This window comes from Sarcophilus harrisii, chromosome 2 (genome assembly GCF_902635505.1).
Source record: "Sarcophilus harrisii chromosome 2, mSarHar1.11, whole genome shotgun sequence".
Taxonomy (NCBI): Eukaryota; Metazoa; Chordata; class Mammalia; order Dasyuromorphia; family Dasyuridae; genus Sarcophilus; species Sarcophilus harrisii.
This window is the reverse complement of record NC_045427.1, coordinates 418494851-418520271: the sequence shown is the minus strand read 5'-3', so window position 1 is coordinate 418520271 and position 25421 is coordinate 418494851. Positions and strand designations below refer to the sequence as shown.

Here is a 25421-nt window from a genome sequence, read left to right as displayed (position 1 = left end):
AGGTGACATCCTAGGCTCACTCTACTTGACCCAAAGGGCAGGACTGGGAACAGTTGATGGAAGGGCCAGAGAAGCAGATATCATTTCAATAAAAGGGAGGATTTCCTAACAATTAGAGCTAGACAAAAGTAGAATAGGCGCTGTCAGGAAAGAATGATTACTTATAAACGGGATGGATGGTCACTTGTTGGGGATCATAGAATCCTAGAATTTTTTAGCTTGAAGGGACCCCCTTAGCTACCTGTCCAATTCCTACCTTATTAAAAAACCTCAGCAACACCCCCACGAAGTGGCTCTCGAGCCATGCCTTGAAGCCAGACCTGCAGTAATGGGGAGCCCACAGCTCCCTTTCCAAATGGGAGAGGGCTTGTTTTTTACTCCAACACCAAGTCTCTATTTCTCCTTTTTGTCACTGCAACCTTCTGCTTCTCTACTAGGGCCATGCAGAAGCAGTCTAATCATGCTTTCACATAACTAGCTGCCACACTCATGAAGAAGTATTATCAAGTCTGCTCTGAGACTTCCTCTCTCCAGCCTAAATGTCCCCAATTTCTTCAGATGATCCTAATATAAGGCCCATAACTTCCTGGTTCCTCTTAATGCTTTTGGTTTTCTTTTTAAAGTGTCACCCCCCAAAACTGAACACAGATCTTTAATAATTAATGATTTAATTTAATACAGTGAAAACAAGACAGAGCAGAGGCTATCACATTTTTACATGCAGAAACTCCTTGTTTCACTGCAAGCCATGTTTTGGCTGCCCACACTATTGCCTTTATTGAGCATGAAGTACACTAAAACCCTCCGATTTTTCAGACAAACTGCTGCCCCCTCACCCTTGTTGAGTTTTTTTTTTTTTTTAATTTCACTCAGAGATGGGTTGGACTTAATGACCTCAGAGGTCCTTCTTAATCCTGAGATTCTGTAATTTCATAGTGAGTCCTAAGCATTTGACCATAAGAGTATTTGCCCAACATTTTTCTTCCCTTGTCCCTTAATCCTTGATATGTGTGAAAGCTGCAGAAGTCCCAGCTAAACCCTACATGCATCTCATTTCCAAGATGCTAAGACACATGCTTCACTACCTGCTGTTGCATCTTCTTTGAAGCCCTGGACTGGCTTTGAAAAGGTCACTTGGGCTCTCCAAGGAGCTAATTAGAGAGTTATTTAGTAGGTGAGATCAGAGCACACCAGGAGCAGCCCCAGCAGCACGGGGGCAGCAGCAGCGTGACTTGAGCCTGTGCCCCGTTCACTCACGTGTTATGGCTGTGCATGTAGAGAAGGGGGCACATTGACCGATACTGAAGTACCAGCAGCCCGTATTTGAAGTCAGAAGGCCTTGGTTTGAATGCTGGCTTTGGCGTCAGGAAGAGCTAGATGGGAGCCTGCCTCTGCCACGTGTGATGGGGGACCATTCAAGCATTAGACTTGTCAATACTCTTAGTAATTTTCTACAGAATATTGGCAGAAGCAGTTTCCATAGTGGGAATTCCCTATTGTCAATGAAATCATGTCTGGACTGGGGCACCACCTGCCCAGGCTCAGGGCTTCCATTTCCATATTGCCATTGTCTAGTACACAAGGATTTAAGCTTTCAGATACACAAGGTATGAATCCTTCCAACTGCCTCCTATCACTTAGAACAATAGGTACTTTTACCCACAGCAGCATCTGGGCTCTTTACTGAGTCCACTGGATGCTGTTTGTAAGCAGTATTCACAGAGGCACTTTCATCTTCATTGGGGTTTGGGGCTTGGGGGAGAAATGGAAGGAGACTGTGAAATAAATAACTATGACCAGTTTCTTTGCATAATAGGGAAGTTTTTATTCCTGCCTACCCCCTCATGTTTATGTTTTAGGCCCGTGTCCGAAAATTTGGTCCCAAGCTCCTGCAGTTATTAGCAGAGTGGACAGAAACATTCCCTTATGACTTTCAGGAGGAGAAGATGGTTGGTCACCTGAAGGACATGATTCGCCGAATTGCACCCTGTGATGAGGTGAGGGAGTTGGGAACTGACTTCATGCTTCTTCCTTCTTGATTTTGTCATTCCTATCCCTACCTCCACCAGATATGATTTACTTCATTCCCATAGTCTGTTCTTTAAAAAACTGTTTCAGCTCAGTTGTGTACCATCATATTGCAAGAGGAAAAGCTGGGGAATTGACTCATGATTTTATTAGTACAAGGAACTTATGCTGGGGAAATAGCGTCTAACATACATGATCAGTGTTCTGTAACATCCCATCTGAGAGTTATCTATTATTTATCCAGAGCTAAAATATGTCAGAGACTAAACTTGAACCCAGACCTGTTTATTCCAAGGTCATCTTTGTTTGCTGTGGAAAATTTCTCTCTAACCCCATTTCAAAGATGAAGAAATTAAGACTCTGAGAGATGTGACTTCCCTGAGGTCTCTCTAAAGGTTATTAGACCTTGGAATTAGTACTCAAATCCAGGTTTCTTTCTGATTCTAAATCCAGAATTCTTGCCACTATACCACACTTCCTCTGAAGGAGAGATGTTGAATTAAATGCTACAAGAGATTTGAGGTTTAGATAAAACTGCATTTCCTTTCCTTGGCTTACAGTCTGGAAAAGGAATAAGATAAAATGTGCAGTGCATGGGAGAGATATAGACCAATTTGTGAGGTGAAGCTCAAGGCCAATAAGGCCGCTTCTGGTTTGGAGGATGGAAACCAGACAAAGTTTCATGAAAGAGATGGCATTTGAGTTGGCATATAACAAATCTGTTGCCTCTATTAGTCCTATATCACACGGCTCTCATTACCATTTTCCATGCTTCCTTTACCCTTCTTTCCTTCCTTTGGGGTCAGATTTTCAGCTTTCCTCAAATCTAATAACTATTTGGTGGTCAGCTCCACCTGAATGCTCTATGACATTCTCAAATCAATGTGTTAAAACTGGAACTCCTTATCTTTCCGTTTAAACCTTTTTCTTAACTTCCCTATTTCTGCTGAAGATTCTACCATCCTTCTAATCACTCAGGTTCACCTTGGAGTCACTCTCAGCTCTTCACTCTCCCTTACATGCTCATAGCCAATGAGTTGCCGGGTCTTGCCCTTCTAACTCCACAATTTCTTTGCCATCCATTCCCCTCTCTCCATTCATACAACTGAAACCCTAATCCAGGGCATATATCACCTTTCTACTATAGTTGGTCTTCCCATAATCCAATATTTCCACTGCATAGGCTGTCTTCTGTTCAGCTGCCAAAAGGATATTCCTAAAACACAGATCTGAGCATGTTACTTCCCTGCTCAAGAAGCTCCCACCACTCCCTATTGCTTCTAAGATGAAATAAAATTCCACTGTTTGACTAAGCCCTTCCCAACCTGGCTCCAACTTCTCTTTCCAGAGTGATCACAGATTATCCATCTCATGCCAGCCTATTTGCTTTGGTACAGAATATTAGGTCTCTTGCTTCCATGTCTTTGCAAAACCTATTCCCACCATTTGCCATTATCTTTTGGAATTTGTAGCTTCCTCCAAGATTCAAATCAAGGCTTCCTTTTTAACATGTCTAGTTTGTGACTGCCTTTCTTGTAGGTACAGCACCCATATTTACAAACACAACAAAACTGAAGATGGGAATGGGGTAGAGTCTTCTACTTTTGCTAAGTAGCCAGAGGTTAATTTGAGCCTTACCTGCTCTTTACTTCTCCAGTCTTCTACATACTGGGGCTAGTTTTTAGGACTCCTCAGTCTCTTAGATATTCTGTATATATTTTGTATTCATGTAAACAGGATAGAGCACCAGATCTGGGGTCAGGAAAATCTGAGGAGAAAATGGCAAAACACTCTAGTATCTTTGCCAAAAAAACTTCAAATGGGATGCATGAAGAGTCAGTGTATACATTCTTTTCCTGCATGAAGAGTCAGTGTATACATTCTTTTCCTACAGTAGAACATAAGCTACTTGAGGGTAGAGACTAGTTTTGTCTTTGTGTTTTTATCCACAGTGCCTCGCACATTGTTGTTGCCATTTTCCAATCATGTTTATGATCCCATTGAGGATTTTCTTGGTAGAGACACTGAAGTGGTTTGTTATTTCCTTCTCCAGCTCAATTTACAGATGGGGAAACTGAGGCACTCGGGGTTAAGTGACTTGCCCAGGGTCACACAGCTAGGAAGTAGCTGAGGCCAGATTGAACTCAGAAAATGTCTTCCTAACTTACCACCTAGCTGCCAGCATATACTTAATAAATGCTTATTGAGTTGAATTTCCCAGAAAACTGCTTGAGAATAGCAAAAGGATGAGTATCCAAAAGGCAAAGTGCATTTGTTCTCTTTGATATTCAGCTGAGCTTTGGACAAGAGGAAAGAAGGTGTTGGAGGCCTCTTTAGAGTTGGAATGCTGGTCTGAGGTCTGTCTCCACAGTGGAGTTTGTCATTTCCTATCCCCTTCCCAGACATGTGGTCAGGACAAAAACACAGGGTAGAACAGCTGACAGTAACCTCTGTGGATTAGACCTGCTCAAGGCCTCTGGCTCTACAATCCACACATTTCTAATTTGGGGACACCTGGGAAGAATAGGGGATTATGATGAATGATGGGTCTTGTCTTACTAGATTTCTCAATAGCTGCGGGAGAGGCTGGAGGGAGAGAATTTGGAATTGAAAAAAAATATATTTTTAAAAAGAAAAAAAAATGAAGATGAAAAAATTTTAAGGATTTCCATGTGAGATTAACATAGTTTCCTCACTGACTTGGTCAAGAAGATTGGCCTGTACTTTGCTAAATGAAAAGATCAGCCTAACACTCAACCTTGATTACTTTCCATAAAATACAGATGGAGCAGTGTTATTCTGCTTCTCAAGGGACCTGGTTACTGGGCCAAAGACAGGGAACTCCATATATGATGGGACAGTTTGAGAATTATAGGGGGATATAAATGGGATTTAAAGTTGGGTATATGGCTGTGGCTGAACTATGAGAGTTGAAAACAAAACATCTTCCAGTTCCCATTGCTGCTATACCATTGTGAATATTGGGAAAGGTACAGAAGAAAATGCTTCTTATCCCAGAGGGACGCATTGGGTTGGTTCCATAAAACCACATTGTCAACCACAATTGTGAGATGAAAGAAATCTAATTGAGCCACCAAACCTGGTTTAGGAAAGAAATGTATTTCAGCCAGCTTTTCTTTCCTTTCAGTGTTAGTGTGTCCTGGCCAAACTAGCCTATCTTTTCTAATAGACAAATAAGATTATTTTAATAAAGCACATACTACAGTGACTGTCACACAGTAGGTGCTTAATAAATGCTTGTTCCCGTTCCCCAGGATGTAGAAGATTGGAGAACTGAAGGGCAAATAAGGCTCTAATTAACTTCTGGCTGCTTATGAAAAGTAAAGGGTTCTACCCTCCATCTTCAGGTTGGTGTATAAATGAATGTGACTACTGTACCTCTTATAGCATCTACCTTTTCCCAGCTATTTAGTGATGTCCTAGATTAGGCACAGGGCAGCCCTGGAGACAGGCCACAGAGCATATGTAAAAGAATATTTAAGTAATAATGACATACATATCCACAAAGTCATTCTGAGAGCTTAGATGCATGTCTGACCTTCCATGACTTCTGAGATCAATCCCTTTTCACTGAGGCAGATTGCACAATGGTAGACATCTTCGGGACACAAGAGAGCTTAATACTCTCCACATGAATTTTCCAGGGATAAATAAAAATTTGGATTTATGGTTTAGCTACCTCATGCCATGTTGTTACCTTTCATCTTGAAGACATGTTGATGGATGTAGACAGAAGCTTAAAAATCCATACTGGCAGCCATCTCCCTTCCTCCTCTCTCTCTTTCTCTCTCTGCTAATTCTGTCTTCTCAGACTTTATGTCTTTATCATCTTGCCATCACTTTGTATTCTTTCTCTTCTTCATCAAACTTTCTTGTAGACAGTTCTACTCAGGTCATACACACACACAAAATATTGCTGGGCCTTCCTGTGCTCCAGAGACTGGTACTCATTTTATCCCTACCTTGATTAATACCATGTCATTGGGATCCAGAAATAGACCAGATGTAGAACATGATACATTTTTGTCCTGGTTTGACTGATGCCAGGGTGATTCCTATTGAAGGCCACAGGATCAATGAGCTGGAACATGTGCTCATTTTGTGTCCCATTAAATTCAGATTATAAACATCAAGGATGAACATGAAACTGTTGGGGACTGGCGGGCAGCTTTTGAAGAGTTTTCCTTTTATCACACCCTCCTCAACTGCCATTTCTAACTAAGAGGAAGCTTCCAAGTAACAAAATTGAGTTTGCTATGGGAAAGTATGTTCTTCAGTAAAGAGATTTCCATGTAGCTGTCACTGATTCAGAAGCAAGAGCTGATGGTTCTTAAACACAGAAAACTACATCATGGCTAGCTACTCATAATGGGTACTGGCAATAGCTGCCTATTTAGAATGACTAAACCAATCATGGTATATGAATGTAATGGGATATTATTACAATGTAAAAATATATGTAGATAACTATTTTTGAATATTTTAATTAATTTATTTTTGATATTCTTTTCTTTTTAAATTTTGAGTTCCAAATTATCTCTCTCTTTCCCATTCTTTCCCATACTCATTGAGAAGGAAAGCATATCATATCAATTATACATGGGAAATCAAGCAAATTATATTTCTATATTAGCCATATTTTTAAAGAGCAAAAAAAATTAAGGAAAGTGAGAAAATTATGCTTTAGCTTATACTGAGTTCACTAGTTCTGTCTTTTGCAGTAGATAGCATTATTTCATCATGATTCTTTTGAAATTGTCTTGGATCATTTTATTGATCAGAGTAGCCAAGTTTTTTGCAATTGGTCAAGATTACAATATTGCTGATACTGTGTACAATAATCTCCTGGTTCTTCTCACTTCACTTTGTGTCAGTTCGCATAGTTGTAGCCATGTTTTTCTTGAAACTATCCCCCTTGTCTTTTCTTATAGCACAATCATATGCCACAATTTGTTTAGCTATTTCCCAATTGATGAACATCTTCTAAATTTCTAATTATTTGCCATGTAAAAAGAATTGCTATAAATATTGTTGTACATATAGAACCTTCTCCTTTGATCTCTTTGGGATGCAGATATCACAGTGTTACTGTTGGATCATAGGGTATGCATAACTTTATAGCTCTTTGAGTCTAGTTCCAAATTGTTTTCCAGAATGGTTGGACCAATTCACCACTCTACCAGCAACTCATTAATATATCTAATTTTTACTTCATTTGCTACATCATTTGTCATTTCAGATAGGATTAAGGTGGTACTTCAGAGTTGTTTTACTTCTCAAATCAATAGTGATTTAGAGTATTTTTTAGATAATTATAAATAGCTTTGATTTCCTCTGAAAACTGTGTATTTCTATCCTTTGATTATCAGATCTTATTTTTATAAATTTGATTCAGTTCTACAATCAGGATATATTTGAGAAATAAGGTCTTTATCAAAGAAACTTGCTGTAAAACTTTTGTTATTACTTCATTTTCTGTGGTACCTTTTAGCAAAATGTACTTTCCATGATTATAATTTTTAATTAGGTCTATTTTTGCTTTTTCTTTATCTGAGATCATGATTGCTACCCCTGCCTTTTTTTTACTTCAATTACAGCAAAATATATTCTGCTCCAGTCCTTTTTTTCTGTTTCAAGGGTGTTTCTTGTAAACAACATATTGTTGGATCAGGGTTTCTACTCCAGTCTATTTCAGTTTTATGGGTGAACTCAATCCATTCATAATCACAATTGTGATTATGTATATTTCCCTGCCATCTCAGTTTCTTCTTTTTCTCCTCTCCTTCCCTACTCTTTTGCCTTAACCTGTCCTTCCTTAAAAGTCTGTTTTGCTTCTAACCACTGCTTCCCTGACTCTCCCTTTTATCTTCCCTCCTCCTTTCTCTTATTCCTTTCTCTTCCTGTTTTTTTAAAATTGGATAAATTACATTTCTACATATGCTGAGTGTATATATATAGTCTTCTGGCTTTTAACCAGTTCCCATGAATAGTGGGGTGCAAGCATTGCCCACCACCCTCCTTCTTTGTCCTTTCATTATAAAAGCTCTTCCTTGTCCACCTCTTTAAAGTGAGAAAATTTTCCTCATTCTACTTCTTCATTCCCCCTTTTTCCAATCCATTCCTTTTTCTTACCCATTCTTTATTTGCAGGGGGGCAGGGGGAAAGAGAGAAAGTTCAATTTAATCAACTCATATTCATGCTCTCTGTCTATGTAAAAAGAAGTTACACGTATCATCTTCCAATACAAGATTATAAACATTTTAACTTTATTGAGTCCCTTATGATTACTTTTCATGTTTACCTTTTTATGCCTCTCTTGACTCTTATGTCTGAATCTTAAATTTTCTATTTAGCTTTGGTCTTTTCTTTAGGCATGTTTGAAAGTCCTGTGTTTTATTAAATATCCATTTCCCCCTAAAGGATTATACTTAGTGGCATGATAATTGTATAAATATGCACACATTTGTTGGATTTAACATATATTTCTACCATGTTTAACATAATACTTGCCATCTAAAGGAGAGGAAGGTGAAGGGGGAAAATTGGAACTCAAAATTTTGCAAGGGCTAATGTCCACGCACATGTTTTGAAAAATAAAAAGCTTTAATTTAAAAAAAAGAATTATACTTATTTTTTTCTGGGTAGTTTATTCTTGGTCATAACCCATTCCTTTGCTTTCTGAAATAGCCTATTCCAAGCCTTCTGCTTCTTTAATGTAGAAACCACTAAGTCTTGTATGACTCTGACAATAGTGCCATCATATTTGAGTTGTTTCTTTCTGGCTGCTTGAAGTACTTTCCTTTTGACCTGGGAACTCTGGAATTTAGTCATAATAATCCTGGGAGTTTTCATTTTGGGTTCTTTTTCAGGAGATCAGTAGACTCAATTTCTATTTTACCCTTTGGATCTAAGATATCAAGGGAATTTTCCTTGATGATTTCTTGAAATATGATGTCTAGGTTCTTTTTTTGATCATGGCTTTCAATTAGTCCAATAACTCTTAAATTATTTCTCCTTGATTTATTTCCCAGGTCAATTTTTCCAATGAGTTATTTCATATTTTTTCTATTTTTGATGACTCATGGATTTGTTAGCTTCTACCTGCCCAAATTCTGATTTTTAAGGAATTATTTTTTTCAATGAGATTTTGTATCTTTTTCCATTTGATCAATTTGACTTTTTAAGGAATTCTTTTCTTCAGTGACTTTTTGTACCATTTGGCCAATTCTGGTTTTTAAAGTGTTATTTTCTTCAATTATTTTGTGTGTGCCTCTTTTACCAAGCTATTAATTCTCTTTTCATACTTTTTTGAATCAATTTCATTTCTTTTTCCAATTTTTCCTCTACTCTTCTTATCTCTCTCTTTAACTTTTTCAGGAATTCTTAGTGGGTTTTCCAAGCATTTTCCTTTGAGGCTTTTTTTGGGAAGTTTTCACATTGCTGTCTTCTTTTGAGTTTATGTTTTAATTTTCCCTTATTTATAGTATAGTGCCATTTATATTCAAATTTGTTGTTGTTGTTTGCCCTTCACTTTGAACTTTACATTAAAGTAGGACTTAGGTCATCTTGGGCTGGGAAGGTACTGTCCCAAGCTTCAAGCTTTTTCATGCTGTTGCTTTCAGAGTTAGTTCTGAGAATGCAAGTTTTTTGGTGCTTCCAAGGTGGTATGATCCTGGGAAAGGTGTGGTCATCTCTCTTCCGGTCTGTACTCTAGTCTTTACCTAAAAAGTGCTGCTTCTCCCCAGAAGCCACAAGAGCTTCTTTGCTTTGGAACTGTGACTAGGGCCCTTCTCCCTTGTGACAGACCACCAGTTCTCCTCTCTACCCTACAACTTCAATTCAGAACTGCATGTGGGTAATGGAGTTGCTAATTAGCACCAGCTGTATCTAGTGCCAGCAAAGAGTTGCTTAGAATCTCTGAGTTGTTGTCTGACCCCTTTATCATCTCTGGGCTAAAAGCTCCTGAAACAGCAGAAACAGCTACTGTGTATGTAAGCACCATACGAATGTCCACCTTGATGGATATAGATTTCTCTTGCTTATCTCCTAAGTTTTTAAAAATGGAAAAATGGCTCACCCTGACATTCTGTTGGATCTGAGACTCCAAGATTTGATTTGGTTATTTTAAAATTATTTGGAGAGGAATGTTGGGAGATTCAGCTAAGCAGCGTTCCCTAATCCTCCAGCTTTGCTCCATGGAAATACTTAAAACAACTGGTGCAAAATAAGGAAAGCAGAAACCAGAAAACAGCATATACAAAATAATATAAATATAAAGTACAGCAATAAAACAATCAAAACTGAAAGCTGCAAAATTATAGCAACCAAGCTTGATTCCAAAGGAAAAAAATGAAGAAACACACCCCCTTACTTTACTTCTTGGAAGAGGAAGTCCATAGGTATGAAATATTAAATAATGTCATACTTTTTTTTGACTTGATTAGTTTTTTTCTCAGCATTTTAAAATTCTGTTTGCCTCAGTTTCTTCATCTGTAAAATGGGGATAATAAAAACAATTATCCCCCAAGGTTGTTGTGAGGGTTAATAATTGTAATGCATCTAGCACAGTGCCTGGAACATACTAAATGTTTTATAAATGTTAGCTATTATCATTATTATTTTTGTATTTATTTTAAGGGATGGCTTTCAGGGAAGGGGAGGAATATAGGACAAATATAAGTGATCTAAAAAAAAATAGCAGTAAAAATATTAAAAGGAGAAAGGGAATTAAAGTTGCTGAAACTGATGTGAACTAGTGCAAAGAATTTTGGGCTGGAATTAAGGTGACTCTAAATTTCTGTTCTAATCCTGACTCTGTGGTTGACTTGCTGAATTATCTTAGGCAAATCACTTCTTTCTGGGTCTAAGTTTGCCTGTCTTGTAAAGTGAGAGGGCTGACATAAATGTCCCTTGAAATCTCTTCCAGATTCCACACTCTGTAGCTCTAATTTGATAATATCTTCAATTAAAAGTTCCTCTTCTCCCAGCCGTCATCCCTACGTCTCCTGACCCCAGTGCTTTATGCAGTAAGCTCCATATGGGGGCTTATTGGGTAACTAAATGAATGGATTTATTTTAAAAATTCAACAGATAATAGAAAAATCAGCACCCATCAGAAATTCTATCTCTTGTTGATGAGCCTTCTTTCTTGCTGCCTAGAATTTCAAGGGATAAAATAGATACTCAAGTGAATTCAAGAAATTCAAGATTATTAATAATTGATATTTACATTCACTGTGGCTTTTATTCTGATGGATCCTCAAATACTTTAAATCTGTGCTCCACATCCTATTTGATGACATTTTGGCAAAATTCCCCATCAATACTGAAGTTCCCCATGTTGACCCATGAGAGAATATTACTTACATCCTATAGTGTTTGAAATAACCAATTTAAGATAACCAATAATAATAGCCTAGTGATTAGAATACTTCCAGGCTGGATGTAATGCAGATCTTACAATATCGAAATGAATAGAAATCCTGAGGTAGGAATTTTGTCCACAAGATTCCATGAGCAGCAAAGGAAAAAAACAAACAACCTTGTAGTGTGTTGTTGGCCAAAAATGCAGAATTAGGAAGAAAATGTGGATTCAAATTCTTGTTTGGTCCTTTATTGTTTATATGTTACTAGGTAGCTCCAGGGATTCTGTTTCTTCATCTTGTCAAATTAGGGGGTGAGACTCCATGACTTTTAAGGTTCCTTTTAGCTCTGACATGCTATAGATTTCTTTTTTGCTTTGTTTTTACTGAACTTGTAATTTTATTGGGATAAGGAATTCTCAATGAGGAAATCCTTCATCTGAAAGAATTTTAGTTTTTCAAGATCAGGGATTTTTCCATTTTTATCTCTGTATCCTTAATCCCTAGCATAGTACCTCACATAAAAATAGGTTTTAAGTTTTGATTGAATTGAGATTGGCAATTGTTATGTTATTTTTCTGCTTAGAACATGATAAATGTGGAAATATGAATAGAGGAATTGCAAGTTTAACCTATATTGGATTGCTTGCTGTCTAGGAGAGGGGATTGGAGGGAAGGGAGGAAGAAAAATTTGGAACAGAAGGTTTTGCAGAGGTGAATATCGAAAACTGTCTTCACATGTTTTTTGAGAATAAAAAGCTAATAGTTTAATAAAATAAACACAAAAAATACATAAGAGGGAAAAAATCATATGCTTAGAATAGTACTATCTAGGGCCCTGAAAAATTAAGTGATGTTCTTAGGGTCATACATCTAGTTTATGTCAAAGACCACAGCCCAGGTCTTTATTATAACTCCTGAACTCCTCTTATCTTCTCTGCCAGGCTGCTTTTATTATGAGTCTACTAGTGAATTTTATCTCAGGATAGTGGTGTCATTTTGGTGCATTTGTTTTTTAAAATTTTGAGTTACAAACTTTTTATCTCCATCCCCCCCCTTCCCATTGAGAAGGCAAGCAATTTGCTTATAGGTTATACACGTAAAATCTTGTGAAATGTATTTCAATATTAAGAAAACATCACTTTCACAAATTTTCAGTGACTCTTTGTTACCCATAGAATAAAATAAAAAAGCTTTTTTCCATCATTTGTGGCCTCCATGTTCTGGCCACATGTTGACTCCTTCCCTCCACAAATACCTTGCTCATTCAATCCGGGCTGTTTTCAATTCCAATGAATGAATGAAGAGTGTATTAGTTATATACTAAGTGCTAAGCACTGTGCTAGACACTGGAGATATGAATTCAGGCAATCATTATCCATTAGAGCTTATATTCTAAATGGAAGAGACAATATGTAAAGCAAGCCCTTGCCCAGAGTTCCAAGGAAAGGGACCCTCAAGTTTACAACTTTTGAGAAGAGGGATAACATAATGTGCTTATTTACCATGCAAAGTATTTACTTATTCCAGCTTTCTTGTGTCCTTACTTCTTTCTATCTAAATCCTACCCATACTTCAAAACGTAGCCCCATTCTGAAGGTCTCCCTCTCCCATCTGCCTTAAACTATAGCTCACAGGATTTTCTTCCTCCTTTAAACTTATTCAGCACTGACTGTTGGGTCCTATCAATAGACACTTACTTACATTGCCAAAGAATCAGAGCTAGAATCCTTAGATATCATCCCTATAGTCCCAACCTTATCATTTTACAGAAGAGGAAACTGAAGGTCAAAGAGAGGAAAGGGTATGCCCAGTAAGAAAATGCCCCAAACCCCTACAGGCTTAGGTATAGGGTGACATATATCCATTTCATCTACCCCTATCCAGGACTGGATTCAGTCTTTGTCTTTTTTTTTTTAGTTTGATAATTTATTTTTAAAATAATAAATGTATTTATTTTTAACATTATTTTTTAATAAATTTTGAATTTCAAGTTCTCTCCCAAATATCCTTTCCCTATTCACTTAGCAAACAAGCAATATAGCTCAGTAATTGTCAAGGAATCCTTGCTGAATGAATGAATAAGACAAAGAAAAATGAATAAGACAAAGAAATGTGTAAGTTTCCATGTGAGGCCCTGGGAACCAAATATTAGGGAGGCTGTTATTTAATGGGGAAAGGGGAAATTTAATGCTCTGGAAGGTGAATTCTGTTCCTCTATTTTGGGTTAGACTGTTCCCATTCTTTCTGCTTCCTTACCCTCTCCATAAACTTAATAGAATAAAACTTCCTTATTACTCACCCACAGGAAGCAAACCCAGAATTAAGCTAAGATGATCATTTTGCACCTCTTTGGTAAAGTATATCTATATTTTCTCTCCCCCTCTTTTATGCCCTACATCTACCCACTCTAAATGTGCCTTTTTTTATCATCCATGAGGTTATTTAAGGATCAGGGAAAGAGAGAGGGAGGAGGGAGAGATACAGAAATGGAACAACAGAGACGAGACAGACAGAGACAGAGAGACAGAAACAGAGTCAGAGAGGGAGAGAGAACAACAGAGACAGAGACAAACAGACAGAAACAGGGTCAGACAGACAGACAGAAAGACAGAGAGACAGACAGATGGAGACAGAGACACAGAGAGGCATGGAGATGGAGACAGAGAGACAGAGACCGACAGATAGACAGAGACAGACACAGAGATGGAAACAGAAACAGAGTCAGCGAGAGGGAGAGAGAACGAGAGACACAGAGACAGACAGACAGAGAGACAGAGATAGAGACAGACAGAGTCAGAGAGAGAATAAGGGAGGGAGAAAGGAAGGGAGGGAAGGAGGGAGAGGGAGAGGAAGAAAGAATTATAGGAGTAAAGGATAAATGACATGGGAAGAGAGCTAAGTATTGGGGGAGGGGCAGTGTCTTCCACTGTTATCTTTACTTCTTAGTGTATCTATGGCTACAATCACAGATACAAGGGCACCATGGAGAAAAGCATAGAATTTTTAGAACTGGAAAGTTAAAATCTTTTCCACATGTTAAAAATCCTCCTATCCTTGAATTTATCCTTATGTGATATGAACTGAAGGCCTTTCACCATCCTGGGTACTTTCTTTGGACATGCTCATTTGTCCACATTCTGTGAGCTGCCCCCAAATATGTACAGACATAAGAAGCCTTATGTCCATGTAAACTTATAGAACTAGAGAGATGGAAGGGACCTTAGAGACCATCTATTAGAACCTTCCCAAGGATAGAAATGTTTTCTTCCTCCTTAAACTACTCCTCTGGGTATTTCCCCAGTAGAGAGTAAGCTTTTTGAAGATAGACAATCTTTTGTTTTGTCTTCATATCTCCCACACCACCATAGTATTGTTGTTCAGTCATTTTCAGTTGTGTCTGTCTCCTTGTGACCCCATTTGGGTTTTTCTTGGCAAAGATATTGAAGTGGTTGGTCATTTTCTTATCTAGTTCATTTTACAGATGAGAAAACAGAGACAAATAGGGTTAAATGACTCAGCCAGAGACACCCAGATAGTGTCTGAGGCCAAATCTGAGTTCAGAAAGATGAGCCTTTTTCTGATTTCTTCAATGAGGAAAAATATTCTAATATTTTATTGATATCTTTGACTTTTATATCACTTATGTCCCCTCTCCCCTCCCAAAAAGCCTTATTCTGCAATAAAGAATAAGAGAGGGGAAAAACAAATAAACAAAAAAAGCAACATTATCAGCTGAGTTTGACAGTATGAGCAATATTTGATATCCAAATCTTCCATCTCTTCAAAGAAGGAAGATAACATTTTCTAAGTTTGTTGGAACTAAATTTGGTTGTTATAGTGACCCAGAAGTAAGTTTTGTTTTGGTTTTGTTCTTTCTATTTACATTGTTGTCACTGTATATATTGTTTTTTGGATCTGCTCATATCACTTTGCATCAGGTCATATAAATTTTCCCATGCTTCTTTGTAGTCTTCATATTTTTCATTTCATATAACATAATGACATTACATTATATTCCTATGTGGCACATATTGAAGAACAGATGCCCCAATCAAGGAGAAAACAAAGGTTTTCACTTCACTACAAAAAGTGCTGCTGTAAATATATTGGGATATATTACATGTCTTGAAGTAGGATCTCTGGATCAAAGACAATGAACATTTTATCATTGCAAGACCATAAAGAATCTTCAGAAAGTGAGTTATAGCAGCAGGCTGATTCAGGCCAGTTCCAATGGTCTTCTTGTGATGAAGAGAGCCATCCACACTCAGAGAGAGGACTGAGTGTGAATCACAACATAGTATTTTCACTCTTTTTGTTTAGCTTGCTTGCATTTTTCTCATTTTTCTTCCTTTTTTTATCTGATTTTTCATATGCAGCATGATAATTGTGGAAATACGTATAGAAGAATTAAACATGTTTAGCATATTACTTGCCACAGATTACTTTCCGTCTATGAGAGGGGGTGGAGAGAAAGGGAGGGAGAAAAAAAATTTGAAACACAAGGTTTTGCAAGAGTGAATGTTGAAAATTATCTATGCATATATTTTGAAAATAAGAGGCTTTAATAGAGAAAAAAGTTGTAATTCTGTAAAACAACAACAACAACCAAAAAAGTGAGTTATAGGGCAATGGACTGGCAGTTTGGGTTACCATAAAATTACTCTGGTTTGGAATATAATGCAAATGTATCTCTCTCCATTGGTCAGGTGTGGAAAGACAGCCTGGTCTTGTGGCCAGTGAGAGGAGTAATATAGTCAGAAAATACTTTTGATCTTAGTGGAATAAAGGAAGTAAAAATGTCCCCACCCAGCCATTTGGCCAGCCACAAGAAATGGGAAAGGAGAAGTAACTGTGCAGAGGATGACCCAGTTCATGCACGGATGGAGTTAGTAGGACACCTGGTTCTGGGCTGGCCACCTAGGAGAGACTCCAAAAGGGGTGGTCTGGGGAATGGAGTAGCAGCAAGCTACATCAGCTGCTCTGGAGCATGACCAAGGGAAGCTGTTTGAGTGTGAGGGAAGAGAGGGAAGATGCCAGTTTCACATTGGTCACCCCTTCCCCATCCCACCCTAATAGCACCACTAAGATCACATTTGACCCTTTTTTCTCAAGTCATCATCTGATGGGTTTCTCCCTCTGCTTTGATGCCCAGCAGTTACTATGGAAACCTTAGTGCCAATAGCACATCCTGTTATCCACAGGAGCAGGAGAGTCAGCTGAGGAGAAAGCATCCAGCTTGATACAGCCTGACTAAGTCATACACCTTGTTTCTAGCAGTTCAGGTTGAGATCACAGTATTCAAAAAGGGTGGGCACATTAGGTTTCCAGAATCAAAAGCAACTCAGAGACTTGCTGAGAACTACATCTTGAAGGGGCTTTTCATTTTACAGATTGGAAAACTTAAGCCTAGAAAAGAGAAATGAGTTCGGGTCATAAAGGAAACATTATTGGTGATAAAGTTCATTCCTTCTAGTTCTTCCTCCTTAATAATCCTCTGCAGAATTTTTATAAATTACAAGACAGACATAAACTGAAAAGCATATTTTTTCATCTAATTGGCCTTTATTTTCCTTTAAACTTGATAACAGCAGTTAATTGTGCTTTACATGTAAGAAAAGAAGTACTTTACAGCTTTCACATGCATTATCTCTTTTGACTCTCAAAATATCCTGTGTTCTAGGAAGAGCAAATATAACTATCTCTTTTGTAAGGGAGAAGACCAAGCTATTTTCACACTTCATGGTAAGCTAGAAAGAATATTGGATCTGGAGCCAGAAACCTTTGGTTTGCATCTGCAGCTTGCCACCTGTGAAACTTTAATCTATCTTCTCATGTCTCAGTTTCCTCATTTGCAAAAAAAAAAAAAAAAAAAGGGAATTGGACTCAGTAGTTTCCAAGTTTTAAGTCTTTCAGCTATCTATCCAAGGTCACCCATCCACTAAAATCCAAGCCAGAAACAAGCTTTGTAACCGATGAGTTATCATGACATAACATCATGTGAAAGTTGGTCTGTGAAAGTTTTACTTTTTAATTCTGTGATTGATGCTTAACAGACCAAACATAAGCGCTTTGTCACAAGACTTGGCCTGTGATCTCACAAGCCTTTGCTCCTGTCCTTTCAGATTGGCCAAAGAGATAATTCTCAGCTCCTTCCTTACTTAAAACAAACAAACAAAAAAAGGACCAGAGCTGAAATTGGTGTTAGTTCCCTCTCAGTTCCATCCCAAATCTTAGAAACATTCACCATTTCCTCAGCTCCAAAGACTGCTGCCATCTCCTCTTTGTAATTCCAGGTATGTGCTGGCAAAGCTTTTTCTTACTGAAGGATGGCAGAATGAAATATAGAGCAAACTGAATGGACTGTCAAGATAGTGATGGTGACAACATTGTTTTCATGATTTTCAGAAGAAAATATTCTAGGACAAAGAGTTTCCCCTTATCTCCTTTTGTCAGCAAGACAATGGCCGGTCCCAAAGCGTGTGCTTCAGAGCACCTTTGATTCAGGGACCAAGGTTCTGCTGGGCACATCTGTTTGAGTGACAGATTCTATGGAACACATCTGTTTGAGGGGTTTTGCAGAGCACATCTGTTTGAGAGACATGATAACTAGAGGCAAGTTGAGCCTCCCTGAACTCCCTTACTCTTGTTTCATGGTGCTGATTTCATTCTCTAACCAGAGGTTAGATTGACCTTTAAGAAAACTAGCATAGAGATGGCAGAATCTTTACATTCAGTGTTTTATTGCTTCTAAAGGAAATTGGGTGGGGGCTGGGACTGGAGCAGGGAATATCTCTTAAAAGGAAGCTTTGTGGTCTGGTAGAAAATTATTTTGTCTTTGTTTTTTGTTCATGAGGAGGACCATGACATGCAAGGGAGTTGGATTTAAGTGAGGGAGGGCTGTGAAAGGCCTCACTTTCCCCTCCAGAGCCATCTGGGTTCAATGGCCAGATGTAGATCCAAATGACTGAAGATGGGCCTGGATGTAGTAGAACTAAAAGCTTGCTGATTGGCTGTCTGACTAACAGATGTCCAAGGCCTTTTTTCATTCAGAACATTATTTAGTTCTGTGATAAGAAAGGCAGAGGAGGAGACAAGGAAGGCTAGGTTCCAGAGAAAGACTCAATTCTAATGTTAGTGTTGCCATAAGCAATTATATAATGGGAAATGCAGAAACCATTTCGGTCCTGGCTCCATAACCACTGACAGGGTGTTTAAGAACTTAAGAACTCAGGTTCCTGAAATGCACCAGCAAAGCCACTCATTCCTGTGACTGAATTCCCTGGGACGGAAAACAACATTTTCTACTTTCTACCAAGAAGAACTCCCATCTGGGCTAACTTGCTCTCCTTCCTCATCATTATTATCAATTCTAGAGTCACCTTGTGACAGAGAGGTCAGGACTATTGGCAGTGATTGTTGCCTGCCTTCTGTCATGGAACCAGAAAATTTCAGAGTTGGCAAGGACTTCAGTCTAACCTTTACTTCAAAAAGAATTCCTACCTCAACACATGAGATGAGCCTCTGCTTAAAGACAGACCTCCAGTCAGAGGAAACTTACCACCTCCCAAGACAGTGGCCCATTCTGCTTTGGAATATTTCTAATTATTATGATTCTCCCCCTCCCAATATTATCCCTGAATTTTCCAGGCCTAGAGTCAGGAGGCTCTTAGTTCAAATCTAGCCTCAAACACTTACCAGCTGTATGATCTTGAGCAAGTCATTTAACCCTGTTTGCCTCAGTTTCCTCATCTGTAAAATGAGCTGGAGAAGGAAACAGCAAACCACTCCAGTATCTCTGCCAAGAAAACCCTAAATGGGGACATGAAGAGTCAGGGTTCATCATCACAAAAACAACAGCAACCACCAGCCACAATAAAAAGCAACAACAATTACTACCACCATAACAACACTTTTACTTATTTTTTTTCTCATTCTTCCCCTTGGGGACCAAGAAAAACAAAGACTGACCTTCAGAAGTCTGAAAAAAAAGCTATTATTTTTCCTAAATATTCTCTTCAGGGAAAATTCTCCTAATTTCTTCAACTAGTCCTTTAAAGTTTTCACTCAAAACTCTTCCCCATCTTCCTGTAGCTTACTGATGTCCTTAAAATCTGGTTCCCAATCATTTTGTTAACAGTCTGGAACTATATAAAGTGACTAACTATCCATATTCTTTGACCCAATGATTCTACTTCTAGGCATATGCCCTAAGGAGATTAGTGACAAAATGAAAAACTCCATAGAGACTAAAATGTTTATAAGCAGCATTTTCTGTGATAGAAAAAAAAAAGGAAACAAAGTAGATATGCATCGATTGGGGAATGGCTAAACAAGCTGTGGCACATGAGTGCAACAGAATATTTCTGTGCTTTAAGAAATGATAACTAAGATAAATACAGTAAAGCATGGGAAGACTTATATAAATTAATGCAGAGTAAAGTCAACAGAACCAGGAAAACGATATACACAATGACTATAAGAGTATATAAATGAAAATAATAGTCACAAAGCAAAATTAAAATGAGCTATCTTGACCCCAAAGAAAAGATATGAGAAGATACCTCCCCCCTGCTTTTTTGCAGAGGGGGAGAAAACAATATAGAACACTGAATATGACATTAGACTATTATTATAAGATGTTCATTTTAGTGAATTTTTATATCTTCCTTTTCTTTTTTTGTTATAAGGCTGGGCTCTCTGAGAGGGAATGGGGTTAGGGATATATAATGGGAATTACAGATAATATAAAATGAAAATAAAAGTGCTAGCATGTATACTACACTTTAATACTTGGAAAGTAACTTTACAAATATTATCATGTTTATTTTCACAAAAATCCTGAGAGGATGCTGTTGTTGTTTAGTCATTTTAATCATATTTAACTCTTCATGACTCCATTTGGGTTTTTCTTGACAGAGATACTGGAGCAGTTTATCATTTCCTTCTCTGGCTCATTTTATAGATGAGGAAACTGAGGCAAACAGCATTAGGTTTCATGCTCAGGGTCCCTTAGCTAGTGTCTGAGGATGGATTTGAACTCAGAAACTTCCTGACTCTAAGGCTAGCACTCTATTCACTGCACCACTTAGCTGCCTCTATCCCCATTTTATAGATAAGAAAACTGAGGCAAAGTGAAGTAAGTGTCTGAGGCTGGATTTGAATTCAGATCTTATGACTTCAGGTCCAGAATCTTATCCACCTGACTGCCTATCAGATATTATCAAAAAAACTTTATTTTTTGAAAAAAAAATTATCTAGAGCTCAGTGCAATACTGTAGATGTGTTGTGACTTAGACAAAATCCACTCATATTATTTATTGCCTCCTTATTCCTGCAAGCGTCTCTGAATATAGCCCAAGATACCACATTAGCTTTTTGGGTTACCATGTGAATCATTCAGAATGAGTTTGTGATCTATAAAAAACCCCAGACCTTTTTTTCAGATAAACTATTCTTTACTTATGTTTCTTTCATCTTGTACTTATGATATTGAGACTACAAGACTTGATGCTTATCCCTATTAAATATCATCTCATTAGATTCAGCGCAACATTCATCAGGCTCTTTTTTTCAGTCTGTCACTGCCATCTAAGGTGTTTGCTATCCTTCCCATGTTGGTGTCCCCTGAGAATCAGATCAATATTCTGTCTGGGTCTTTACCAAGTCATGGATATAAATGTAACAACCCAGAGTCCAGTACAGATCTTGGGAATCTTCACAGGAAAGTCTCACTAGCTGACATACCATTAATGATAACTTTTGGCACCTGGTAATTCACCCAATGTTCATCCCTCTTACAGTATCATCTTCCTGCCCGCCTCTTTTCATCTTATCCATCTGAATCACATTGAAGTTCATTCATGTAACCATAATCATCTCCCTTTGGAGAAATCTTATCACATAATTCTTCATTTGCTAAATAAAGGCTAGATCCCTGATTCTGGATTTCAGAAGCCCTCCATAATCTTCATCCAACCTGGCTTTCTAGCCAAATTGGACTCCTTGCTACTTGTCCTCTCATCTTGGAGCACATTCCCTCTCCAATTCTGGTGAAATTTTTCTTTGGAACTCAACTCAGTTGCTTATCACTATGACAAGTTCCTGTTGTCCCTATTATCACTTAAAAGTTCTATCTTTGTCCTCAGGCTTCTTACTCTATTTCTTCTGGATCTCCCCTTTGCCCTTGTCACATTCTACCCTACACTGTATTTATTTGTTCTTTTCGTAAGCCCGCAGAAAACAGGGATGGTATTGTTTTTCATTTGTGTGTCTGGAACAGAAACATATCTCATGTAACTTGAATTGAAATCCATTATGAAACATTCTTTGAGCCCCTTAATATATGAGATGGTATGAGGATATGAGATGGCAGTTAGGTGGGACTTCATCTACTCAGGATCTTCTAGCAGTTTCATTGTACCAAATTAACCCCGTTAGAGTCCTGCAATTGAAGTAAGAAGATCCAAGTTTGTATCTTGCTTCAAATACATATTGGTAGTATGATCTTGGTCAAATCATTTCTCTCACCCTTAGTTTCCTCATCTGTAAAATGGATATAATAATAGCATCTATCTCACATACTCATGAGGATCACATGAGATAATACACATAAATTGCTTTGAAAACCTTAAATCACTACAAGCTTCTAATATTGTTCTTGTTATTGTCATTCCATATCTAAAAAAATTAGGGGAACAATCAGGGCACCTCTTCCTCTAGCCTTTATTTTTACCAATAAGGAAAAGCTAGACAGTAATTTAAAGGGAACAGAAATCTTGAGTGAAAGTGACCGTGTCATCTTTGAGTTTATGAAGATTGGGAATGGTTAGTGAGCTGATTTTTTTTCAAGTTCAAAAAAGGGTTGGTAGGATCACAGAGCCAGAGACTTCAAAAGGAATATCTTCTCATAAGGAATAAAAAAGAGCTGAAAGATAAAATTCTGTTGATGTAAACCTGAGTAATTGAAATTAAAGAGAAAATGCTACCTAATTCATGCCTTCTTTGCGGTAACAACTGAGAACAACTCCATGAGAAAAAGCAGGGGAGACCTAGAGATTGCAAAGAGGAAGGATGTACCCAGATGGTATCTGAAATCCTATACAACATGAAAGCAGAGAAGCAAAGAGAAGAGGTGAGGAAGATTGGTAAGAAGTTGGATTTCTCCATCAGTCTTTTTCACACAAAACAGCTGAATGTTTCCAGGCAAAGTAGGCTACTCTGTTTTCCCCTGCTGTCTCTTCTGTCTCTGTCCCTTTGCTGACAACATTCCCCATGCCCTCAGCTGTTGTCTGGGAGGAATAGACTTCACAGATCTTATGTAAAATGAGTTCCCCTCCTCCATCCTACCCAATCTCCATCTGTTGCATTCCATCCCTTATTCTAGATCGGGGACTCTTAACCTGGCATCCCTTTTTAGAGGTTCTGTTAACTCAGAGGGAGGGGTGGGGAAATCACGTTTTTATTTTCACTATAATTGCTTTCCTTTATAATTCTATGCTTTTTAAAAATTCTCATGAATTTATCAATGTTATCCTGAGAAATCAGTTCATAGGAACTCAAGAAGCTTATATTTTGCTGAGGGAAGGCAACATATAAAAGGGAAGCTGAAAAAAGGAGAAGGACTAAGAGATGGAATGGTGAGAAAGTAGAGAAAATCTTGTGCTCCTGGAGAAGACTGAAAACTCTTTGTCTTGGACAACCTCCTTAAATTGGAAGTTCTGGGTGAAACCAACCACCAGAAAGTGAAGTTATAGGAGCAAAGGACATTTCCTGTGTAAGAAGTCAAGGGTGGAATGAACTTGCAAAGATGAAGAAGATTCTATGTGGAGATTAGTCAGTAGTGCAACCCAGAAAGGGATGAAGATAGCATTAAAAAAGAATAACAAAACAAAAAATTATTAATACATTTCCAAAAGAAAACAATGTTTCTTTCTCTCCAGGTTATTGAAGCAAATAAAATATTCCTTATTGGAATGGGAGGAGGCGTTTCAAAGGAGAAGGAAACCTAAAAAGACAGAATTTTAGAGGATGGGAGAAAGTGGCACAAGAAAGAAAAGGAGGAATATGTTTGGAGTTCTATTATAAATACAGTAATGCTTTTTCCCACAGAGAAGGCAAGGTGGAAACAGCATCTTAAGAAAGAGCCAAATACACCTTCCATTCCTCCAGGGAATATTTTTTCCTAAATAATTATCTGGTGAGAAAGAGCATTCCTTTCTTATGGAAATGCAGTACCATCTTTTTACATACTTTTTATTCCCCATCCAGAAATACAAGTCACTTAATCATATTTGCCTCAATTTTCTCCTCTGTAAAATGAGCTGGAAAAGGAAATAGCAAACTATTGCAGTATCACTGCTAAAAAAAAAAAAAAAAAGCCCAAATGGAATCATAAAGAGGTAGACCACAACTGATAAATGACTGAACAACAACAACTATCTTCCCCACCCAGTGACAGCCCTCCCAACATGAATGATAGCCATGGGTCCACAGGTACCAATAATAGATTCTTCAACATTGGTCAGAGGAAACAGGCAGGAGTGGTAGCTGGTGTTTCCCTGCTTTGAGGATTTCTGGGATCATCGTCTATCTATCTGGTGCCAGTCAATCAGTCAATAAATACTTATTAAGAATCTGCTGTGTGCTAAGCACAAAGGATACAAAAAAAAGACCAAAAATAGTGCATATCCTTGAGGTGCTCAAAATCTAATACAACAAGCAAACAAAAATGGATAAGCAAGCCAAATACAAGAGACACAGGAAGTAAAGAAAAGAGAAAAGGCATTAGAATTAAGAGAGGTTAGGAAAGGCTTTCTGTACAGCATAAGAGTTTTCTTGGACCTTAAAGGAAAGTCCAGCAGAAGTGAGGAGGAAGCATTCCAGACATCGGGACAGTAAAAGAAATTGCTGGAGCAAAGAAATGGAGTATCTTGTTCATGTCACCTAGGAGAGGAGAGAAGAGGAAGGGAGAGGAGAGGAAAAGAGAGGAGAATGCTTTCCTCCCAGGCTGAATATTCAAGAAATGACAGAAAGACTCTTGGGATTCAGGAAACTTGATAAACATCACCCATTTCTACTAAATCACATACAGATAAATGATGTTGCCAGTAGGATCCTAGAAAGCATTTCTTGGAAGGATAGGCAAGAAATTATTGTTCCAAGTGGAGGACCTTGTGTGCATCCTTATTAAATTTTGTGTTATTAGATTCAGTTCATCATTCTAGCTTATCAAGATTTCTTTGGATCCATCATCTATTGTTCGATGTGTTAGTTGTCCTTCTAAAAGTTGTGTCATCCCTATGTGTGCAAGAATGTTTGTGGCAGCCCTTTTTGTAGTGGCAAGAACCTGGAAACTGAGTGGATGTCCATTGGTTGGGGAATGACTGAACAAGTTATGATGTATGAATGTTATGGAATGTATGGAATGTTATAGAATAAGAAACAACAAGCAGGGTGATTTCAGGGCGGATTGGAAAGACCTACATGAACTGGTGCTGGGTGAAATGAGCAGAACCAAGAGATCATTATACATGGCAACAGCAACATTTACAATGATCAATCCTGATGGACGTGGCTCTTTTCTACAGTGAGGTGATTCAGGCCAGTTCCAATGGTCTTGTGATGAAGAGAGCCCTCTGCACCCAGAGAAAGGACTGTGGGAACTGAGCTTTAGCCACAATATACTATTTTCACCTTTTTTGTTGTTGTTTGCTTGCATTTTGTTTTCTTTCTCATTTTTTCCCTTTTGGATCTGATTTTTCTTGTGTAACATAATTACTGTGGAAATATGTATAGAAGAATTGCACATGTTTAATATGTATTAGATTATTTGCTGGCTAGGGAAGGGAGTGGACAGAAAGGAGAGAGAAAAAAATTGAAACACAAGGTTTTGCAAGGGAGAATGTTGAAAATTATTTATGCATATGTTTTGAAAATAAAAAGCTTTAGTCAAAAAAAAGTTGCATCATCTGCAAATTTGCTAGTTTCAGTCAAATCATTGATAAA

The 25421-nt window shown here is 38.0% G+C and overlaps 1 protein-coding gene across 8 annotated transcripts in view; it reads left to right on the top strand.

The window, feature by feature from the left end:
- The window catches only part of RASGEF1C (RasGEF domain family member 1C), a 186953-nt gene that overhangs the window by 112634 nt on the left and 48898 nt on the right, over positions 1-25421 (top strand). For 7 of the 8 annotated variants that reach the window (XM_031953807.1, XM_031953805.1, XM_031953800.1 and 4 more), the window contains one exon: positions 1860-1997. The exons of the other annotated variant lie outside the window; for it this stretch is intronic. In XM_031953807.1, coding sequence (XP_031809667.1) covers positions 1860-1997 — 138 coding nt within the window. The remainder of the gene's footprint in view (positions 1-1859; positions 1998-25421) is intronic. 8 annotated transcript variants of the gene reach the window in all.